The sequence below is a fragment of the Nannizzia gypsea genome, genomic scaffold (assembly GCF_000150975.2).
Source record: "Nannizzia gypsea CBS 118893 supercont1.3 genomic scaffold, whole genome shotgun sequence".
Lineage (NCBI taxonomy): Eukaryota > Fungi > Ascomycota > Eurotiomycetes > Onygenales > Arthrodermataceae > Nannizzia > Nannizzia gypsea.
Window position 1 is genome coordinate 2,724,147 of NW_003345199.1, and position 13,126 is coordinate 2,737,272.

Sequence of the window (13,126 nt, forward strand, 5' to 3'; positions counted from 1 at the left end):
TGCAGGAAGGCTGGTTCCTTGCGCTTCGAACCGAGAGACTATTACATAGCCAGGAGTTGCAAACGTCTGGCACAGTCAATCATCATTGAACCAGATATGAGCCTGAATAACGTTATCCCAGACAGCTAATACGGGGTAGCTATATGTACCGAGATGTTCAAACGCTGGTGGAGGTTAGGTTCTCTGGCCGTGGGCATTTGGGAACCCCTTGGTTCCGGGCATTCAGCTATCCGCAGTTCTGTTTCCCCTGATATTGGCCCTCCTGGTAGCCGTGTCGACGTTCCTGAATACCGCCTACACATGGCTGTTGTCAGGTACTATATGTAACGGATGCCTTTCAAAAAGGACTTAATCGCTCTACTCAGCCCGAATATGAATACGTGTGCCTCCGTTTATGCGTAACGAACGGGACAGATAGTTCTGAAAGACCATCGGCTTTTGGGAAAGCCTGGAAGAGTCGATTCGCCTCTTTGATATCCAATTATGCAAGTGCCAACCAGTCACGCTTCTGACGAGTTATATCCCTGACTGTACTCCGCTTCGAGGCAGGAAGCATGTCAATGGCAGACCCTGGCAGACCCTATTTCATGGCTTCTGGTCAAGGCATAGAAGTTGGAGTATCTATCCATCTACTCCGTATCTATTCTACGGCTGAGGACGAAACCGTACAGAGTATACTAAACGTGTAAAGGCATCACAGTCCTCCCAACCCCGTATAACAAACGAACAAAAGCCACCAGGATTTCCATCCAGAGCATGGAGAAGTTTAACTGTCGCCATTCTCGTTTACATCACGGACCTAGACTTCGCACACTCACCGGAAGAAAGGAAGTTACGAAATTTTGTGCTCAATCTGGTCTCAAACAGGCTTTCACTCCAGTAACTGTCTTTGGGTAACTGTTTATTTACATGCCTGGCTTCCATGAATCCGATGCATGGGTCTAACTACGTGGTAGAGAGGAATAACAACAGTGCCTCGGCCCTCTGGAAGAGTCGTGGAATTTTCTTTTCTGGCTTCTTACGGTCCGCAGAGCTGTCGATGTTTTCTTTTTGCTTGTGATCAGCTCACACGGATACATAATAAGCTACGGCATCCTTGCATGCCCATGACGTCACAGGGTCCCTGCATACCTGCAAGGATAGTTGCTGCATTGCCTGATATAGATATATTACATACATTATAGGTGGAGGACATCTAACAGTTATTAATACAATATGAAAGAAAAAAGGTGGTAAAGCAGTTTATGCCAGGAACCACTGAAACAGCTTCCTGAACATGTCCTTTGCGCCCTGGTCGACGGTATCCCCATGACAGGGGATCGCACGATCAAACTCCCATCCATCGATCTTCTGAACAGACCGTTTGAATGCCTCACGATCACCGGTTGACATCAGATACCATAGCACTCTCTGCTGTCCCGTAGCGCTGCCCTTCGCCGACATGATTGAGAGATACAGCTTGTTTGCGAGCCCGCTCAGAGGTCCCTCCTTGTCCTTGCGGTACTGTTCGTATCCGGGCGGGTTAAAGAAGAGGTCGGCCTGTATCAGGGTCGCCGTGGGCTTGTGAAGCAACACAATCTCCCGATTGGCGTGCCCGTTGACATACTCGACGTTGAAATCAGCAGCAAACTCGTCCGAGATGTGAAGTGTCTCTTTATTCTCGGCGGTAAAGATATGCTCGAATTTTGGACCGGCGGTTTCTGGCTTCTTCTGTCGTTTCTCCCATAGTCCTTCGGGTGCGATGATGGCGGCGTCAGGGTATGCATTTCTCCAGTCCTTTAGGAACAGATGGTGCTCCATGTCTGGTGCGATGAGATACTTGACCATTCCATTAAGGCTGTCGACGGCTTCGATAACAGACTGCGTAAGTGCAACGGGGGAGAAGACTGCTATAGCGCCCGATCGTAGACGGGCTGTTGGAAGATGTTAGCATATGCATCGTAGCACCGCTTTGGGGCCTTGATAAAACTAACCTATAGTTGCGCGTCCTCCAAACTTGAGAACCCCAAAACGAGAAAAGGGTAGACTGCATGTAATAATATCGTCGCATACCTTCCGAATAACCACCACATTCTCCGGATCGGATGGCGCGAGTTTCGGCATTTTGGCTGGGAAGCTGTGGTTGGACAAGGATCTGACCTGCAACGGCGAAGTCGCAGCTTTGTTCGGATTTCTGCTTCGTATGTCGACTGTCGTAGAAGCGCGATAGTAGCTAATGCTGGATCTTGAAAGGGTTCTTATATATTGTCTTTGCTTGAGCGGTAATGTACTCCTTGCGCCGTTAGTCACGGAAGTAGGCTGTACTGAGCGGATGACCGGGACGCAGCTGAGTGCGCGATAACACATGTGAGCTGTGCAGAGCACAACGAATATACCGAAACGGCCTGGTTTTCTCTCATGCTCCGGTCAGTCGAATATTCAATGACTGCTGACGGCTTTTATTCACTTATGGGTGGTGTTGGTGTTGGCTTCGGTGTCCGTGAGGTGGAACAAGGAAGCCCGTAATAAAACGGGACACTTTCTCTGTCAGAGTTGGGATGACGTACAGGCACGGGGCGCCCGATGCCTAGACAGGCAGGACCCGGTGTCAGGAACCATCATCTCTATTGTACAGTATTCTCCATTAATATCAGCAGATAAGGTAGATAATTACAACATGCTCGACATGGTTAACGGCAAGATCCAAGTTGAGGGTCCCTTTTTTAAAATATACTTTGAAGGGCCGTAAATGCATTACAAAATCAAGACGTCATTCGCACAGCAAAATCAGTTCTAGAAGAAGGGTAAGTTTGGGAAGATAAGATCTATGCCGCGGCATGCAATTATGTATGCCATTTGCCAGTGGATGGAGCCTGATGAGCCTCATCATTCCGGTGCGGGATTAACGGGTCCTTTATATCGAATGTTTCTATCAATTGAGCCCAGGTGTCGAAGTCTAGACCGAAGACAGCTTGATGTTTTTTAATACCTTGTTCTCGAGCCTCGGATGGACGAAGTGGCTGTGACGGGACTATTGAGAAAAAAGGTCAGATTCAAAGTTGGGTTGAGCGAAGGGTTTCTGGAACGTACGTAATGTTGGTAGGTTGTTTCCGTCCATCGAGACTCCTATACTTCCATCGCGGACTAGGAAGCTAACATAAAACATATTCTCGACGGACTGGCCGAATGATCGTGGGTTGATGCAGAACTGGAACAGGGGGATCCCGCCATTATCAGATATTCCATGTTTACCCATAACTGCGATGGCTTCGGTTTCGGTAGCGTCTTCCATCTTCGACAACTCTTCGCGAGCCAGCGATTCTCTCTGGAGCTGTATCTCAACTAGCTTCGCTCGTATGTCCGTACACATAGTCGTTAAAGTCGCCTCTTCTTGTTTCCCCAAGTCACTAGCCTTAAGATCGTTCGGCCGCACAAGCTGGGATGGATCTATTCGTTCTCGTGCTCGTCGCTGGGTCAATTGACGAACCCGTTTTTGTACAGATAGCGGCCCGAGGAGGAAGCCAGAAATGGACGGTTTGAGGTTATATGGGAAACAGGCATGGCGTCCAAGGTAGTCCCAGTTGTAAGGCTCTTCCTCATCGTCACTGTCAGCAGCTGCGCGCTGTGACGGGTGGCCTGAACTACGGCGGTTGCTCTGCGTGGGCGTAGGTAAAGCGGACGATGTTTCCCTTCGCATAAAGGATATACATTTTGAAACAAACTCATCCACATCAATACCTGCTACATTGTTTCCTAGGCATGCTTGTGCGGTTCGTTTGTAGGAAAGGTCCGCGGCCGTAACAAGGAGGCGAGAGTCAATAGTCGCATCGGATGTTTGTTTGACCTTCTTGAAAAGATCGTTTGCCTTCTCAACTGTTTCCAAAAGACCGTTTGATTCTACCTGAATAAACTCACTTCGAGAATCTAGAAGAAGCCATTCGATTAGCGCTTTTGATCCAAATACAGTATTGACAAAGTTTGTGTACCGTTTAAGTTCAAAGCAAGGTCTCTCAGCTCCTTTCGGACCGCCCGCCTTTCCTCAGGATCTTGATCTGGATCATAGAAATCTGTGTCTACGACCTGCTGTAGTCTGCGCTGATGGGTAGACTGTGATTGTTCAGGCACCTGCTCAGATACGCGCCTCTTTTTGTTTGCTGCGCTAGGCATTGGAGGGGCTGCCAGGCCACCGGACTTCCGCTTCTTCACTTGGAGTGCGCGCGCGCTGTGGTTTTCCTTATCTGAGGAGAAAGACGTCGGTGGAGATGGCTCAGAGTCTTGTTCAGAGGCGGGAGGTGTTCTAGAGAGCGATCGATCGTTGTGGATGGCTTGTACCGCCATCTTTCAGAGTCCATATACTGGTTAACTAATTAATGCTTTGTCAGGTTGTCAGGGAGGAGTAGAAATCAATGCGACCGTGTTTGTCAATGCGCGCAGGATGGAGACAATTTGGTTCAGTGTATAAAATCGAATCAAGTAGAGATATAAATCTGGCAATCAGGCGCTGTCTAGAGTATCAATGTATGGCTAAGGAGGTGCTGAATTGCGAATAATCAACCTCGTCTTCTCGTCTTTTTGCTTGTTTGACGTTGAAAATCGCCAAAAAGTTCGCTTTTACTTCTTTGGGCGAAACACAGTGACGCGATGGTCCGTGCATTCCACTTTGACACCGTAAAAGGAATTAAGTTTATCCGGATAAGATAAGCATGGACGGGTCTTGGCATGAAGTTGGCGATGGAGATGGCGGAAGCAGGAGAGACAGAAGCAACAACAGTAACGACGGCTACGGCGAGGTTGAGGGAGGCTCAGACGTTGATGTTATTTCCCTGCCCAGCTCGGAGGATGAGAAGGGCTCTGACAACGAGCCTGATATCTCTCATAACTGGGTGACGGTCATGGATACCTTCACCTTTGCAACGTCAACACAGGTGGCCTTGCCCATCCGAGCTAAGATGTAGGTTGATACGGGATCCTGGACGGGATCGTTTTGCGCAAGCATACTGACTGCTTGTGTAGATGTAACTTAGAGGGACGGCAAAAGCAGATTCCCTTCTCCGTCTTGCTGAAGAATCCAGAGCTACGCCATCTCGGGTCCAACCAGAGCCCAACTTCAGATCTATACATTACCGCACAGCTATGGAGCAGCTGCAAACCCCTTGGCATGCCCATGCAAACCGCATACAAGTCATTCAAAACCAGCCGGACATGGAACGAGTGGCTAGAAATGCCAGTTCTCATCAGGGATGCACCGCAAAATACCCAATTGGCGCTTACAGTCTGGGACTTATCGCCTTTGGATGGGGGAGAAGGCCATGACCACTCAGTTCCATTCGGTGGCACAACAATCCCACTTTTCGACGAGGATGGGACGCTGAAAAAGGGAAAACAAAAATGCAAACTATACCGGCACAAAGCTGCCGATGGCTTTTCATACACCACTACACCATCCACTCCGCCGCCCAAACGACGTAGAGGTAACTTTGTTGAAGAGGGGCCTACTCCGGTGGAACTCGAGCTTGAACGGCTAGAGAAACTTCTGAAGAAACATGAAATGGGAGAGATACCTCGGGTGGATTGGCTAGATCAGCTGGTCTTCCGAGCAGTGGAAAAGATCAAGGTAGAGGCTGAAGACGCGGCGAAGAAGCGCGCGCTTAGAAATAAAGCTGCTAGGGAAAAGGCCGTCATTGAGACCAATGGTGACCCTGGAGTGAGCACTCAGGATGATGAAGAGGAAAACTTTGTGCTCTATGTCGAATTTCCGCGGTTTGACTTTCCCATTGTTTTCCAGGACTTTGAGTATCCACCTCCTCCAGTTTCTTCTCTTGCACAACATACCCCATCGGGTTCGACCGTTGCTCTGAAACCGCCGCCAGAAGTCCGGCTTGGCCCTGACATCGAAGGAGCTGCAGATGATGAGGGCAACTATCCTATAATACGAATTTATGATCCTGAGGTTGGGCAGAGAGGAAACCCCTGTGAGGACAAACATAGAAGGCTAGTCCGTAGCCATCGAACCGGCATCATGGACCGCGACTTGAAACCGAACCCGAAGATTCGTGATGAGATCAACGAGATCATGTCCTATGGTCCAACCCAGGAACTGAATGCGGAAGAGAAAGATCTAGTTTGGAAATTTAGATTCTATCTCACTCGAGATAAGAGAGCATTGACCAAATTTGTCAAGTCGGTCAATTGGCAAGATGCCAGTGAAGCGAGACAGGCCGTTGAAATTCTACCAAAATGGACGGAGATCGATGTTGATGATGCTCTGGAGCTGCTCGGCCCGCTTTTTGACAATCCAGAAGTCCGAGCTTATGCTGTTGACCGATTGAGGAAATCCGATGATGAGGAACTACTCTTGTACCTTCTGCAGCTTGTACAAGCGCTGAAGTTTGAATCTATCCCCAAGAGTTCTACTGATGAAACGAACGAAGCTGCGCATGATTCTTCACTGACAAATTTCTTGATTAGCCGCGCGGCCAATAATCCGATACTCGGTAGCTATTTTCATTGGTATTTGATGGTTGAATGTGACGACACTGCTGCGGGAACCCTTTCCACTCACCGAAAATTCTTTGCCAGCGTGGAATTTTACTTTATGCTCGAGTTAGAGAAGGTCAACCCTGCCCAGAGAAAAGTACTACTCCGACAGGGCGAACTTATCACTATTCTTTCCAAAGTTGCAAAGGACATCCGATTCGCAAGAGTCAATCGTCCTTTCAAGATTGAAATGCTTAAAAAATTCCTCAGTGACCCTAAGAACGATATCTTACAAATCGATCCCCCGCTTCCTTTCCCTTTGGATCCTACGGTCTCGATTGTTGGGTGTCACCCAGAGGAGGTAAATGTCTTCAAATCCTCCTTATCGCCTCTATTTATCAATTTTAAGCTGTCCGATGGCAGGAAGTATCCCGTCATTTTCAAAGTTGGAGATGATTTGCGTCAGGATCAACTGGTCATACAAATCATAACTCTTATGGACCGGCTTCTGCAGAAGGAAAATTTGGACCTTAAACTCACTCCCTACCGCATCATTGCAACTGGAGCTACGGCGGGCGCGGTACAGTTCGTTCCATCAACACCCTTATCCGCGGCCACTGCGAAGTACAAAGGGTCATTACTTGCTTACCTAAAAGCAAACAACCCCGACGACAGTGAACCTTTAGGCGTACGAAAAGAAGCAATGGACACATACATTAAGTCCTGTGCTGGATACTGCGTCATCACTTATCTCCTAGGTGTTGGTGACCGCCATCTAGAGAATCTCCTTCTTGCTCCTGACGGACACTTCTTCCACGCCGATTTCGGCTTCATTCTCGGCCGCGACCCAAAACCCTTCGCACCCATGATGAAGCTTTGCAAGGAGATGGTCGAGGGAATGGGTGGTGCCAACTCGCCGAATTACATCCAATTTAAACAATACTGCTTCACAGCATACATCACACTTCGCAAATCGGCCAACCTTATCCTCAACTTATTCAGCTTGATGGTTGATGCTAATATTCCTGATATACGTGTTGAGCCAGACAAGGCAGTTCTGAAGGTCAAGGAAAGATTTCATTTAGAGATGACAGAGGAAGAGGCGATTCGTCACTTTGACGAACTCATCATCAACAGTGTCAATGCCATTTTCGGTGCTGTTATAGATCGAATCCACGACTTGGTCCAAGGATGGAGAGCATGATCTACTCTATCTACGCGTTTATCGGCTTCAAAACTTGCTAGGTTTTGAACCTTGAAATTTTGAATAGTATTAGATGGTGTTGTTAAGATCACGCATCACTGGGGATAGCTAGGAGTTTTACGGAGATTTTATGGAAAGGCTTTGTATCAACATACTATACCCATGTTACGAGTCATTTTTATATGTTTACAAAAGCAATTAATTAAAGCCTTGTCTGCAGTCTGCAGCTGTTTGAGGCTCAAATAAGTTACAGTTAACCACATTCCGCTATTTTAAAACCATTGAGGTGCATTATCATCCAACAGTCATTCTTTACACCCTGTCGGATGAGTCCCTTCGAGGCTGTAGGACACCTGCATGGTTGCCACCGTCTTGATCTTCCTTCTTTTCCTGAAGATTCTCGTCCTTGTCTCCACTGTCTTCGGGGGTACCGGCTTTGCAGGCCCAGGCATCAACGAATTTCAGCACCTCTCTCCTAAACCAGTGCTTCATCACCAGTAGTCTAAATGGGACGAGTAGGATGATCAACACGGGAAAGGCTGGGGCACCACGCGTGAGAGTTAAGATGAAGATGGCGATTGTGATCAACAGCTGTAGCAAAGTGTAGAGGTGAATTGGCATGTATGATGGCCTTGGAGGTGTTTCAGTGGCGCTAATGGTGGATGGAGAGCTCAATTCCGTAGGAAGAATGGGTAATTCCGAGGGCGGTGTTAAGAGGTAGAATGTTCGATACAAGATGGGGCTGAAAGACGGTCAGTAAGTAGCTAGTGTTAAATGGAATATGCGGGAAAGGAGCCTCACTTGACTGATAAGCTTTGTTCCCCCATGAACAGGAATAGTCCAGCCAGCACGCTGGTCGGAGTTAACCCAAGAACCTTCATGAAGGGAGGGCTAACAAATGCAAGGATACCGCAGCCATGGAGCAATGAGGACCACCGCTGTTCATACACCCTCCTTATGGGCCGGAACTCTACTGTTTCCTGGCCATCCACTTCAACTATAACTTCTTCTGTGTCCGCATGCATCAAGGACTCTGAATGTAGAGGTGCTTGAGGTAAAAGCCCGTTTGCAGGCGGGATTCCCAATATGCCACATAATGCAGTGGTGGTACCAAGGAGAATGATATCCCAGGCAAATCCGCCAGGCTTCCGGGTCTTATAACGATCGATAGTACAGATGATGGAGCTTATCTCATGGTCAAAAAAGAAAAGCATTGTAATGATTATGCCTGGAATAATGGCTGCAAATATCCAACGGACAGGAAGTTTCCAAAACTCGACGAAGAATACATGGCGTTCTGGAGATGTTGGTTGAAAAGTGGTGCTTACGGGAAGTGTTGACTTGTCCAAGTGGGCGAGCTCTCCAATATGGGGTAGCCCGATAAACAAGATAATGGATATTGCTGCGGCATATTCCGAAAGGCCCAGGCGGATATATCGGTGGAATAAGGGTTTCCATGACTCCGCTGTAGATAGAAATATGGCCAGTAGCATTGTTCCCACTGCACCCATGATGGCATACAGGAAAGCAGCGAAGGAAAGGTTTGAATGGGCTCGCTCAAGCTCTTGGATGGCTTTATGAAAGTATATTATACTGTTCAGGAGAGAGAATATTTCGGTTGAGAATGTAGTAACATATCCCATAGTCCAGTCATGAGCATTGAATATAGCCAGGAGATAATGTAGCCATCCTGCGTGGATAAGCGACCAGGCCATGAAAGGTAGAAATGGAATCTATACATCTTTGTTTAGCGGCAAATTGTGTAACTGTTTGAAAGGGATCAAATCCTACATTGAAAGCTTCATGGCAAAGAGAGTATATATTTTCTGCTAGAACGGAAAAGGGGCCAGTAACCCCCAGAATAGTGAGAGGTTGAATGGAGAACCTATCAGTAGTAAATCAGTACGAGATCCTTTCAAAATCAAGTTGGGTTCTTACAGAGAGAATATGATACTGCACAGTCCTGTACTAAAGACCACCTCTATAGCTCCCCAGTTTTTGCCCGTAAGAACGTATAAATCACTAGCGAAGGTGATACCCGGCAGCAAATTGGTAAAGAAAACGTAGACTGTGCTGGCTACTATTAGTTGATTGAATATCTTCCAATCTGAGAGGTATCTTTGGCGTAGGTTCCCTAGGTCCTGTTTTATAAGACGAAAGGGCCGCAAGGGGCCACCAGGGCCTACTGTTTTGTTGAGAAGCCATAGTGGTTTGGGCGTATGTTTCGATGGGGTTATATATGAGTGTGCATCATCAGCGGGTATATCCTCATTACAGTCCGTTCTTCCTTGGTCCGTACTAGACGGGCGGGGCTCCTTTCTTCGACGAAGCATGCTTCGCATTGGCCGTGTAGACCGTGGCCGAAGAAATGTGCCTACAGACATGTAAATAACCTCTTGCCACCAAAGGCAGCTCAGATACTGTAGAATAGAAGCAGCTGTTCAACCTAGGCTGGCTAGGGTATTTTTAAGGATGTTTATAAAGACAAGAACGGCAACTGGTTTAAACAAGAATGTGCAGTTTGTATTGATATCATTGTGCCAACGAACGTAGCATATCAATTAGTTCTAACTGTTCGGCTATATATATTCTGTGACTCGATATCGAGGGGGAAATATTTTTATAATTTAGGTTCAGCGTGTAAGGTAAAAAAAGGCCCATGGGAAGGCGAGGAAGAAGACCTACGTACGCCAAGCGCCGACGAAGGGAGAACTTCTAATGAGATGGCATGTCGCGAGCATGAGGGCTGCCTCTTCTCGCATGGGTCCTTGGGTTTTCTGGAGCAGCTTGTCATGTCCAAGGCACTAGGGACAAGGCCGAGACCTTGGTAGCCTTCAGGCTGTGGTTTTAGTCCTCTGCACCAAGCCTTGCATTTTTCGCTGTGCATCCGTCCATATATCCTGAGACGCAGAACCCGTATAAAAAAAAAGTACCATTCTGTCCTTTCGTTGCCTTCTTTTGATATCACGAAGTCTCGACTTTTCCCTCATGTCAAAATAAGGTTCAAGCAAGAATATTACGTAATACGCCACGTGAAAAATGCCAAGACAGATATGAGCTTATCCGGATTAAGGATATTCCGTTATCTATTTGAGCCGCCGTCGAAATCGCGACTTTGAGCAGACATTTTGGCAATAGGAATTATTCAACAGATATTCCACGTTTAGTGAGGGAATCTCTTGATTGCTCACTGTCACAATGGTATTGTGCATATAATATCTAAAAATATATCTGAAGATGGCTTCCTTTATCCCCCGGACGATGTTTGTGGCCTCGGAGAACATCCAGAGAAGCTACTTTCTGGGCCATCACCGAGCTGGCCTTGAGAAGATGAAAGCAATGCTGGATTCTGTTGATCATGTTATTGAATGTCGGGACTTTCGGGTACCGGCAACCTCAATTAACCCTCTATTCGAAGAAGCATTGGGCGGTAAAAGCCGGACGATAGTTTACACAAAAAGGGACCTTGGAGCGGACTTGAAACCGGAATCGCGCATGGTATTTCTGCTTCTGCCACCCTTATTTTAGCATACATCTACTAACATATACGACTAACTCTTTTAGAAAGAAAAACTCATATCTCACTGGGAGCAAAAATCTACGAGAGTGTTTTTTGCAAGCAGAAGTTTAAGAAACTCCGTCACTCCCTTGGCGAAATACATAAAGGATCTTCCTGTGGCTGCCAACAGTATAATAGGATACCGCATGTTAGTCGTTGGAATGCCGAATGTGGGGAAATCAACCCTGATTAATAAACTACGATCTATGACCAATATTAAAAACGTCAGGAAGTCTGCTGTTGTCAGAACCGGAGCGGATCCAGGCATTACAAGAAAGATTGGGACGCCTATAAAGTTGTTTGAGAAGGACGATGTAGGCATCTATGTGTATGACACACCTGGTGTGTTTGTGCCGTACATGTCTAATCCGGACAGTATGCTGAAAATGGCACTCTGTGGAATCATCAAAGATTCACTGGTCCCAATAATCACTTTGGCTGACTACCTTCTCTTTCAAATGAACCAGCATTTGTTGTCGGATTTGTATGGATCCTACTGTGCCCCAACCAACGATATTATAGATCTCCTGGGGGCAATTTCGAGAAAAGCTGGTCGCCTTGTCAAAGGAGGTGAACCAGACTATGAAGCTGCCGCACGGCTATTCATAACACAATGGCGAGAAGGAAAACTAGGCCTATTTATGCTTGATGATGTGGTGAAAGTATCTTGGGAAAAGAAGATCGCCAAGTTAGGAACCTCGGAAGAGTCGATACCTGGAGCTTCGTTGGAACTCACTCCTGAGAGAGCTCAAAAAATACTTGCTACTGGAACGGTATAGAGATGGGCTGGTTTTGGCGTTTATGTTTGATATCATATTATGCAATATACCCCTACAATATGTAAAACAGCGAATGTAATTTTAGATGGATTGAATAATTATTATACATATCATCATCCATGAAAGTCTCTCAAGACCATTACCGCTCCCGCAGACTCATATCACCAACAGCTCCGTTGGATATACTAGCCGATCTTGTCCAGTAGCTTTCTCCTTCGTCTCTCAACTAACTCTTCCTGAACATCTTCTAGAGTAGGTAACTGCCATTCGACGCCATCCCCAGCGTCACCCGGCAACGGCTCCCACCCGTCAATGGGTTTATCGTCACCCTTCTTTAACACAGCCTCAAATGCCTCTTTCTCCTTCTTCTTTTCGTATGCTAGTAATGTTCCATCTTCCTCATCTAGGCCGTAGCCAAAATACGCCGCATCGACGTGCTTTTTGAACATTTCAATGTCCATTTTGCGCCCGCCAGCACCATCTGCCTCGGAGGCACTCCTCTTTTTTGTCGCTGCTTCAAACATCTCCTTGACACCAGGCAGTTCTCTCGCTCGGCCAAAATATCTGTACCCTTTCCCACCGCCGGGAATTTCTTTCCCGTCCTCGTCGTATACTCTCCCGCCGCCGCGCGTGTAATTTGGTCCTCCCAAATTTCGTATTTGAACTTCCCACATCCATTTTTCCCTCATCAGTTTGTTGATCTCATCGTTTAGGTCTCTGATTTGAAAATCGCTTAAACTAAGGTCCTGTATGCGTGTGACTTTTCGGGATATTTCTTTGAGGACCTGGCCTCGCCATTTTTCACAAACTGGGATGGAGTCAATCGAGGTAATGGCTTTTGGGCGGCGTGTCCGTCCGATATCTAGGATTCCGAGGTCGGCAGCTTGGGCGGCACGAAACCGAAAGAGCATTGACTGCGCTTTCTCGCTATTTCGAGCCTATTGGACATACGGGGTTGTTGCGATTAGTATGTATGGAACCAGATGCCCAAGGAACGCTCATTAGACTCACCATGATGAACAAACGGGGTTTGAACCAGTCAATCTATAGGTCGGGTTTGTTATTTCGATTCCGAATACAGGATGTTATCGTATATCTGGGCCTTCTCCCGAGTGCTCGAAGTGGTTG

General features: G+C 47.1%; 6 protein-coding genes across 6 annotated transcripts; 2 read left to right on the forward strand and 4 right to left on the reverse strand.

Annotated features, from left to right (window-relative positions):
- Positions 1 to 1,242: 1,242 nt before the first annotated feature.
- On the reverse strand, positions 1,243 to 2,103 carry MGYG_04463 (hypothetical protein; the record flags this gene model as incomplete). Its single annotated transcript, XM_003174237.1, has 2 exons — positions 1,243 to 1,913; positions 1,974 to 2,103. The coding sequence occupies 2 exons, from the start codon at positions 2,101 to 2,103 to the stop codon at positions 1,243 to 1,245; spliced, it is 801 nt and encodes a 266-aa protein (XP_003174285.1).
- A 719-nt stretch (positions 2,104 to 2,822) lies between these two features.
- MGYG_04464 (hypothetical protein) lies at positions 2,823 to 4,317 on the reverse strand (the record flags this gene model as incomplete). Its single annotated transcript, XM_003174238.1, has 3 exons — positions 2,823 to 3,010; positions 3,070 to 3,903; positions 3,966 to 4,317. 3 exons carry the CDS (start codon positions 4,315 to 4,317, stop codon positions 2,823 to 2,825), a joined length of 1,374 nt encoding a protein of 457 aa, XP_003174286.1.
- Positions 4,318 to 4,682: 365 nt separating this feature from the next.
- On the forward strand, positions 4,683 to 7,660 carry MGYG_04465 (phosphatidylinositol 3-kinase vps34; the record flags this gene model as incomplete). Its single annotated transcript, XM_003174239.1, has 2 exons — positions 4,683 to 4,930; positions 4,993 to 7,660. 2 exons carry the CDS (start codon positions 4,683 to 4,685, stop codon positions 7,658 to 7,660), a joined length of 2,916 nt encoding a protein of 971 aa, XP_003174287.1.
- A 312-nt stretch (positions 7,661 to 7,972) lies between these two features.
- On the reverse strand, positions 7,973 to 9,993 carry MGYG_04466 (HCO3-transporter; the record flags this gene model as incomplete). Its single annotated transcript, XM_003174240.1, has 4 exons — positions 7,973 to 8,402; positions 8,462 to 9,393; positions 9,452 to 9,545; positions 9,599 to 9,993. 4 exons carry the CDS (start codon positions 9,991 to 9,993, stop codon positions 7,973 to 7,975), a joined length of 1,851 nt encoding a protein of 616 aa, XP_003174288.1.
- A 904-nt stretch (positions 9,994 to 10,897) lies between these two features.
- Positions 10,898 to 11,998, forward strand: MGYG_04467 (mitochondrial GTPase 1; the record flags this gene model as incomplete). Its single annotated transcript, XM_003174241.1, has 2 exons — positions 10,898 to 11,158; positions 11,225 to 11,998. The coding sequence occupies 2 exons, from the start codon at positions 10,898 to 10,900 to the stop codon at positions 11,996 to 11,998; spliced, it is 1,035 nt and encodes a 344-aa protein (XP_003174289.1).
- Positions 11,999 to 12,183: 185 nt separating this feature from the next.
- MGYG_04468 (hypothetical protein) lies at positions 12,184 to 13,012 on the reverse strand (the record flags this gene model as incomplete). Its single annotated transcript, XM_003174242.1, has 2 exons — positions 12,184 to 12,921; positions 12,950 to 13,012. 2 exons carry the CDS (start codon positions 13,010 to 13,012, stop codon positions 12,184 to 12,186), a joined length of 801 nt encoding a protein of 266 aa, XP_003174290.1.
- Positions 13,013 to 13,126: the final 114 nt, after the last annotated feature.